The 8,761-nt window shown below is 37.3% G+C and overlaps 1 protein-coding gene across 1 annotated transcript; it reads left to right on the top strand.

The window, feature by feature from the left end:
- The first annotated feature begins 185 nt into the window (after nucleotides 1-185).
- Nucleotides 186-3,428, top strand: LOC125227122 (DDB1- and CUL4-associated factor 13). Its single transcript, XM_048131342.1, has 5 exons — nucleotides 186-360; nucleotides 459-1,003; nucleotides 1,512-1,678; nucleotides 1,916-2,216; nucleotides 3,160-3,428. The coding sequence occupies exons 1-5, from the start codon at nucleotides 282-284 to the stop codon at nucleotides 3,409-3,411; spliced, it is 1,344 nt and encodes a 447-aa protein (XP_047987299.1). The 5' UTR covers nucleotides 186-281; the 3' UTR covers nucleotides 3,412-3,428.
- Nucleotides 3,429-8,761: the final 5,333 nt, after the last annotated feature.

Consider the following 8,761-nt stretch of genomic DNA (forward strand, 5'->3'; position numbering starts at 1 on the left):
TACGTTGTAGTAAAATCTTTAATGTACAGCCAAACGACACACAACCGGATAACAGTCACAAGACCAGACCTAGACGGTCCGGTACACCTTGGTACACACGTCTGCTAAATGTATAATGTGAGTGTTTCAAAACGTTCAAACGGACAATTTAGAGATTGACATTTGACATGTCACTATTGTTGACACTTGACAGTTTATCTCTAATTAAAGCATGGTGCAATGTTTTAAAATAATTGTATTTGGTTTATTAACAGATAAATAATTCTCCACACATTCTGAACATGTCGAAAGTTAAGATAAAAGTTATAAGCCGAAACCCAGAAGACTACCTTCGAGCCACTAAAAGAGATATCCACAAATGTAAGCACTATATTTTTTATAGGTTATGTGGACAGCTAACACTATCATCTCGGATGTAAATAAATACATTTTATATAATGAAAATAATTAATTTTCAGTACCAAGGAACTATGACCCTGCATTGCATCCTCTAGAAGCACCACGTGAGTACGTTCGAGCACTGAACGCAGTAAAGTTAGAGAGAGTATTTGCCAAGCCCTTTATAGGAAGCCTTGACGGTCATAGAGATGGAGTATCTTGCATGGCCAAACATCCCAGTAGGCTCGCAGTACTGGCCAGCGGCGCGTTCGATGGAGAAATAAGAGTTTGGGATTTAGCTACTAGAAAATGTACAAGAAATTTTATTGCTCATGAAGGTTGGGTTAGAAGTATCTGTTACACTCCAAAGGGGACAACTTTTGCAAGTGTTGGCGATGATAAAACTATAAAGACATGGAAAACAGAAGTCCTGAGTGAGGATGATGAAGACCCTATTAACACACTTTTGAGTGCCTCAGTTGTTTCGGGGATAACCCATCACAGAAATAAGCCCATATTTGCAACTTGCGGTGAGCATTGTCAGCTATGGGAGAATACCAGAAATGAGCCTATTAAAATTTTTAAATGGGGGGTTGACAGTCTTCATCATGTTGCATTCAACCAGGTAAGATATGTGTAACATCAACAATAAATAATATTCTTTGCTGCTAAGCTTAATACATCTGTGTAAGATGTCCTATAATATTTATTTATGTATACTTATATATCTTGTATATAGTGTTATTCATTACTTAGTTTTAGTTTATTATTTTTATTGCAGTATCTTACAGGGTTGTGTTGAGTCATTACCATTTATAAGATCTTTTGTACATGCAAAGCAATGATTAAATTAATACTGAATACATAATTAGTTACATAAATCATGTAGGTCTATTACTTCATCAACCTTCCTCACCTTCTATCAACGATTTCTTGTTGTTAGAACTGCTGTAACATCTTTTGTACTATAATCATGATTTTCATGGTAATTGTTGATTCACTCATGTGGTTTTCTTAATTAGAGAACTAGGGCCCTTATGCTCTTAATGTGGCAATTTATTGTAATTACAAGTGTCCCCAAAATTTATTGAACAAGGAGAGTTCTCAAAGCAATTTCTGTTGATGTGTTTCAGGTAGAAACAAATATTCTTGCATCATGTGCTAGTGACCGGAGTGTGATATTGTATGACTGCCGTGAAACTGGGCCTCTCAGGAGAGTGGTGATGGAGCTGCGGCCTAATGCACTCTCCTGGAACCCCATGGAAGCCTTCATATTCACTGTTGCCAATGAAGATTATAAGTAGGCTTAATTTTTCATCATGCTTTTTCGATGTATATTGGCAAGCAGTCAATTCATCAAATGTATAAAATGAATATGTCATCAATTCATCATTATCATTATTTTTACAAATATTTCAATGTTCGTTATGCAAACTTACACTTTTGATTTTGTCAACTACATTTAGATCTAGATAGATCTATTTCTCTATCTAAATTTAGATTGAATTGGACTACCCTAATTAAATTTTTTTTTTAGCTTGTACACATTTGACATCAGAAAGCTAAAACAACCAATAAACATCCACATAGATCACACATCAGCGGTAGTCGATGTAGACTATTCTCCGACTGGCAGGGAATTTGTTGCCGGCAGTTATGACAAAACTGTGAGGATATTTGAAAGTCTGAAGGGGCACTCAAGAGATGTGTATCACACTAAGAGAATGCAGAGACTGACTTGTGTAAAGTGGTCCCTGGATGACAAGTATGTGCTCACAGGATCAGATGAAATGAATATCAGGATGTGGAAAGCTAGAGCATCGGAAAAACTTGGTGTTGTAAGTAATCCATAATCATCATCCTCCTTGGGTTATCCCAGCTTTTGCCACGGCTCATCCATAATAGTTTTTAATATTAAAGTGGCTGTTACCTGTTGAATATTTACCCCTGTAGACATAAAACTTAGCAGGCTTTTTAAAATGTAAAATGATGAACAGTTAATTAATATTCATGGCTTGCCGACATATCTGGAATTTATTTTAACTGGTAATCTATACTATTTATTTTAACTGGTAACATATCCGTGGAATAGGAATATGTTTTAATTATTTATATGTATTAAGAAAGTTGGTTTATCATAAAAAAAATCTGCTTTAGACACCCAACTATGCTTGTAACAAAAAACCGGCCAAGAGCGTGTCGGGCCACGCTCAGTGTAGGGTTCCGTAGTTTTCCGTATTTTTCTCAAAAACTACTGAACCTATCAAGTTCAAAACAATTTTCCTAGAAAGTCCTTATAAAGTTCTACTTTTGTGATTTTTTTCATATTTTTTAAACATATGGTTCAAAAGTTAGAGGGGGGGGGGACGCACTTTTTTTCCTTTAGGAGCGATTATTTCCGAAAATATTAATATTATCAAAAAACGATCTTAGTAAACCCTTATTCATTTTTAAATACCTATCCAACAATATATCACACGTTGGGGTTGGAATGAAAAAATATATCAGCCCCCACTTTACATGTAGGGGGGTACCCTAATAAAACATTTTTTTCCATTTTTTATTTTTGCACTTTGTTGGCGTGATTGATATACATATTGGTACCAAATTTCAGCTTTCTAGTGCTAACGGTTACTGAGATTATCCGCGGACGGACGGACGGACAGACAGACATGGCGAAACTATAAGGGTTCCTAGTTGACTACGGAACCCTAAAAAACAGGCATTTTTGTTTCCACATTGCTAAATATATATTTAATACAAATTAAATGTCTCTTACAGTTGAAACCACGTGAACGTACCGCCCTCAACTACTCCGACGCTCTAAAAGAGAAATTCGCCAACCACCCCCAAATCCGGCGCATCGCTCGCCACAGGCATGTCCCGAAGCACATCCTCAACGCCCAGAAGGAGATCAAGACTATCAAGGAGAAAGGCAAGAGGAAGGAGGCCAACCGCCGCGCGCACAGCAAGCCGGGCGCCGTGCCGCACGTGTCGGAACGCAAGAAGCATGTTGTTAAGGAGGATGAATAAATATTATGATTTGGAGACTCTTTTGTTTCAATTGAGGCGCGGTATAATAAAGAGTACTATCGATATCGTACAGTATGGCCACTCCCGCTCCTCGCTGAAAGTGCCGCCCACCCCCTCTCGGTTACCTCACAGTTACCGCCTGTCAAAAACGCGAACAGTCGACCTGCATAGTACGCGTTCACCTACACGAGCTTAGATAGACTGTGTGATAGGAACGCGCCTCTTTCATATATTTGATCGGCAGTGTCCGAGGTGTGCTTGTCTTGAGGTGACCCTAATTATATCAACTCAGGATCGGCCATAGCCTATAGAAAAATCTTTAAGCAATATGATCCGAACACGTCCACGAGTTGGCAGCGCTGATTCAACTGAATTACACTTTCAGCTACTTTTTCGTGGATATAAAGCTGTGGGCGTAGCACACTAGTGAGATAAACTTTATCGCGTCTGTGTGTTCCTATCGCACTTACAAATACCTAGTGCGAAAAGGACGGTCTGACGTGATAAGGTTTATCACGCTAGTGTGCTAGGCCCGCTGATTTCTATCATTTTTGTCGAAAAATAAGACTAGCACGGGAAGCATGGTCGCGCGATAGACGATAAAATATCAGGCCGTCCCTACCGCACTTACAAATAGTGCGATAGGGACGGCCTGCTATTTTATCGTCTATCGCGCGACCATGCTTCCCGTGCAGCCCTAGTTAGAATTTTATTGAAAATGCAGAGATAACTGACCCGCTGCATGTAAATTTGTTTCTAGGAAAACCAAATTATATGTGCAGTTTACTGTATGTACATCTCAATAGTGTCGCTTAACTTCAAACTTAATCCGTTCTGCATATATGTGTTATCATTCATTATATTTCAACGAACATAGCCGTATTCGATACACGATTTATTGAAATCGGCTCGATAGAAAAAAATTGCAAAGATTGGTCTCGAGTTCGTCATTAAACGGTTCTATGTATTTCAATTATTCAGTTAGTTGTCTTTAATTAATATTATAATAACAAAAATATACATATCTAAAACACTAACGAAACATTTTGCACAAATAATGCATCTTTCTATTTTATTTTAATATTTTTCCGTACTTTTCGGACCTAGCCGCCCTCTTTTAGTGACATCGCGCTCTCACTTACTCCCATACGAATAGACAGTGTACGCTAGCGTCAAGGTCATTGGGTGTTGTCAGCGTCTTAATAAATACGCCACGAGTATTTTTTGACTCAGCTAAACACGTTGCATATAATACTTTTTCTACAACCATATAAGTACACTTACTTATTCATAGTTTTCTAGAATAACTTTCGTGAAATTCGCACTATTTCCTGTATTTTTACTTGTCGCCCTCCCTTCTGTTCCTGCACTCGCACTCCCCCCGCGCCGCCGCCAGCCCCGGGCCCCGCGCCCCTGCTATATCCATTAAAGGCTTCCTAACAATGCTTTAAGAGCTACATCGTATGCGTGGTTGCGCGGGGCACCGGACGGAGGCTGGCATCTTTTATGTAGGGTTTTCAAGATCTATGCACGACACTGTAAATGACGAGAATAACACTACGGGAGTAGAAAAAACCCTTTACAAATGTCACATACGATTTTATTGATACTATATTATGATAGGTATAAAAATCTTTTATTCAATCAAATGATATTTAAAGAGATACTACCTAATAACATTCATATTCGGTGTGCAATTGAGATCAAATAGGTACTTTGAACGGAAATAAACATATCCTCCTTAAGCCCAAGAAAACCATATAAGAAAACTGCGACGTTCTCTATTAACCCATTCATGGCCAGCAACTCAGCTTATGAGTCATGACGGAACAGTTCCGCAGGGCCGATGACTCGCATGTGAGTTCTGAATAAATTCTGATTTAAACATAAACAAAACGTAATAATGTAAGTATAATTTGAGCTAACAACCATTTTTATTAGGTGTAATGAATAAAAAAAATATAAAGTTGTTTTTTTTTAGTGAAATGGGGTCTAGAATATTCAAGTTCGGTTTACTATAAGTGTAATATAGTAAATATTCTGAAATTCGAGATACATACGTATTCCAAGCAAATGGATGAATCCACATTTCAAAAATATAAATAATATATATATGCCTGAAGTTATAGACACGACTCAAGGTATGGGTCGCCGTGGCCTGGCGCTACTTGTAAAAACTACACATATTTTCGTAGCACGCAAAAATAAACTTTATTGCATTGTTTTAAAGCTTATTTCATGACGAAATTCCTTGCAACTTGTACCATTTTACAACGTATTGCTGTTTGGATGGCAGCAAGCAACATTTCTAAGAACCAAACTTATTACCATGCTGTATTATTTTGTTTCATTACAAAAACAGGGTGGCTTAAACAGTCACATACTAAATAGTAATTGTATTGTATATCATAAAAGTGTGTGACAAATATTTACAAGACAAGCTTTTTTCTAAACATTTGCGTGGTGTTTATAACAGTTTTTAAGTGCTCTATTGTTTCTATTATAATGACGTTCACCAAAACAAAGATCATGACCGGCCACATGTAAGATTATCGGTGACACTTGGCCAATAAACAATGAATGCACCTGAGCGGCGGCGAATTAAGCGGTCGTCTTATCTTTCACGCGGTTTTACAAAAACTCCCCTCTATTAGGATGTATTTTAGAGTAATATGGGAAATTCTATTTAGTCACGATTTATTCGTTGGCGACTTTATACTCCTCCCTCAGTGATTTCGTATTTTGTGATTTTTGTGACCTTGGCTATGGATGCCCGGAATTTGAATCCTCCTGACCTCCTAAACAATTGTGCTATGAACTGGACTCCGAACCTGCTTCACCCGAACGGCCTGGCTTCGAACACTGGAACCCTGAACTCGCCTTTGTTGAATGATATGCATCCTGATTTAACAGCAATGATGCAAGAAATAAACAACAACGACATGGGTGTGGATGTGATTGAACCTGCCGGTAAGAGACATATTTTTTTAGTTAATTCTTTGTTAATTACTGTGATATCTTTGGGTTACAATTACAATCCAAACTCATTTAGATAAACGGATTTCGTTATTTTTCTTGCTTGTGATTATTGATTAATTCAAATTTTCTTATTCGTAGCATTTTAGGCTAGCGGTAAATACGTGCGACTTTCGTTCCAGAGGTCGCGGGTTCGAACCCCGGCTCGTACCAATGAGTTTTACGGAATTAGGAACAGTTTACTAGAACCTAAGAAACAAATCCCAACAATACGGTGTTAAACTGTATTTGTTAACTGACCAGTTTGGCTGTGTATTGAAAGTTATAGTATACGGAGGAAAGGCTGATATCGTAGTAGGAGGTAAAAATCACGTAGACAAGGTTGTCAAAAACTTGCTGGAGGGAAAATTGGGCGTAGGGCACTCACTTTACATGGATAATTTTTATAACTCGATTTCACTGACAAACTTTTTAATCGAACATGATACTCATGTGACTGGTACTCTACGCCCAAATAGGAAAGGACTGTCGTTGGAAATAAAAAATAAAAAATTAGCAGACCAAGAAAAAATTTCGGCATATTCTAAAAATGGTATTTCTATAACAAAGTGGAATGACCGCCGTGAAGTTATTATGATTTCCTCAGAGCATGACGGCGAGTGGCAGGATTATACGACTAGGCAAAATACTTCAAAATGTAAGCCTAACGTGGTTTTGGAATATAATAAACATATGGGGGGGGGGGTCGACAGATATGACCAAATGATGTCATATTACAATCCAGAACATAAGACTATACGTTGGTACAAAAAATTGGGCATTCACATTTTTAGCACAATGTTATGTAATGCACACAACTTGTATAACAGATTTGGCGAGAAGCCTATGTGCCTATATGATTTCAGGCAAACTGTTATAGGGCTATTGGTAAAAAGCGGCACAGCAGATAGTTTGCCAAGGGCTATAGCTTCATCCAGCCTCCGTCACGCTTCTTTTAAATTAGCGCGTGACGGCAAAAATAGAGTGAAGAGAAAAAGATGCGTCATGTGCTACATGAATAATAAAAAAAGGGTTAATACTACACAGTATTGCCCTATATGCCCAAGCAAACCAGGTCTGTGCCCAGGAAAATGTTTTGTTGATTACCATGATAAGCTCGACGGAAAGGTAGTGTAACGTAGTATTTAAGTTTGTAAATATGTATTATTATATTTGATTGTATTCTATGCCGTTAAATTGTTTATAATAAATGTTTTATTTCAAAAACCTTGTTTCATTTCATGACCTGACAGCAACCTTGTTTATGGTTAATTGGTTAACCCTTTTAAGCGAGAGCTTTCTATTGGACGTCGCCACATAGGCATTAATACACTTTTAATTGACACCACTCGCTTGAAAGGATTAAAAAGTAAAGGCTGACTAGAAATATACATAATCACGCGCTTAGTTGCGGAATTTCATTATAAATATTTTTTAAACACTTTTCTCAACCGTATAATTAATTAATTATATGACAATAACAGCATTCTCTCGACAATCATATATTTCTGGTCAGGCTATAAAATAAATATTTTTTTTAATATGAACAGAAAACAGTTGGTTAGTAAAAATGTTGCATAACATTGTTCAACTGGCCGGATTCATAAGCGGCACTTTATTTTGCGTTCGCGCCAGGCCAGAGACCAAGGGTATTTATTGTCGGTTGTCCTGTGTATTGGCTGATTTGGCTATAGAAAACCAAACATATAAATTAACCCATTTTGTGCTTTTTAAAAGTTTACAGACGTAATTTTATTAGGATGTAGGTATATGAGTTGAACAAGAGGCTTAATTATAAGTACCCAAGACTTTGTCTAACTTTGTATGATATAGGTGATTTCTTGTAGACATTGTAGGACCAGTAAAATGAACTATTTACAAATATATCTTTACGATGTTATTTAGGCAGTAACATCTATTATAACTCACATGTCATTCGACCATCCCATAGATCAATAAAATTACATACACAGATAAATAGCGCCATCTGTTTTCAACAACAATTACCTGTCAAATCTTAAGCACGAATATTCTTATACCTTACAACTCTTATCCACATATTTTCTTTCGCTTTTACAAACGGCTGGCTTTCATCGTTATTTCGCAAAAATAGGTACTTTTTTAGTTTTTTACGCTAGCGGAAAGAGATGGACATTTTATGTAGACTGAGGATGCCTTAACAGTAACGTGTGACATGCATTCACTTGGTAGACTAGATTAGACTTAATACCCTCAAAGGTGTCAAGTTCCCGTGTTGTTCAGTCGGCATCAAAAGTAGTGTATCAAACTTTGCGTTTCAAAAGTTTTCTGGACAGAAAGATACAGGTATGTCTCT

Source organism: Leguminivora glycinivorella, chromosome 1 (assembly GCF_023078275.1).
Source record: "Leguminivora glycinivorella isolate SPB_JAAS2020 chromosome 1, LegGlyc_1.1, whole genome shotgun sequence".
Taxonomy (NCBI): domain Eukaryota; kingdom Metazoa; phylum Arthropoda; class Insecta; order Lepidoptera; family Tortricidae; genus Leguminivora; species Leguminivora glycinivorella.

What these genes read in the sequence shown, in the direction of transcription:
- LOC125227122 (XM_048131342.1), top strand. Translation starts at nt 282, where the DNA reads ATGTCGAAAGTTAAGATAAAAGTTATAAGCCGAAACCCAGAAGACTAC. An exon ending in TAAAAGAGATATCCACAAAT is followed by an intron (nt 361 to 458) that starts GTAAGCACTATA and finishes ATTAATTTTCAG; the next exon opens with TACCAAGGAACTATGACCCT. An exon ending in GTTGCCAATGAAGATTATAA is followed by an intron (nt 1,679 to 1,915) that starts GTAGGCTTAATT and finishes TTTTTTTTTTAG; the next exon opens with CTTGTACACATTTGACATCA.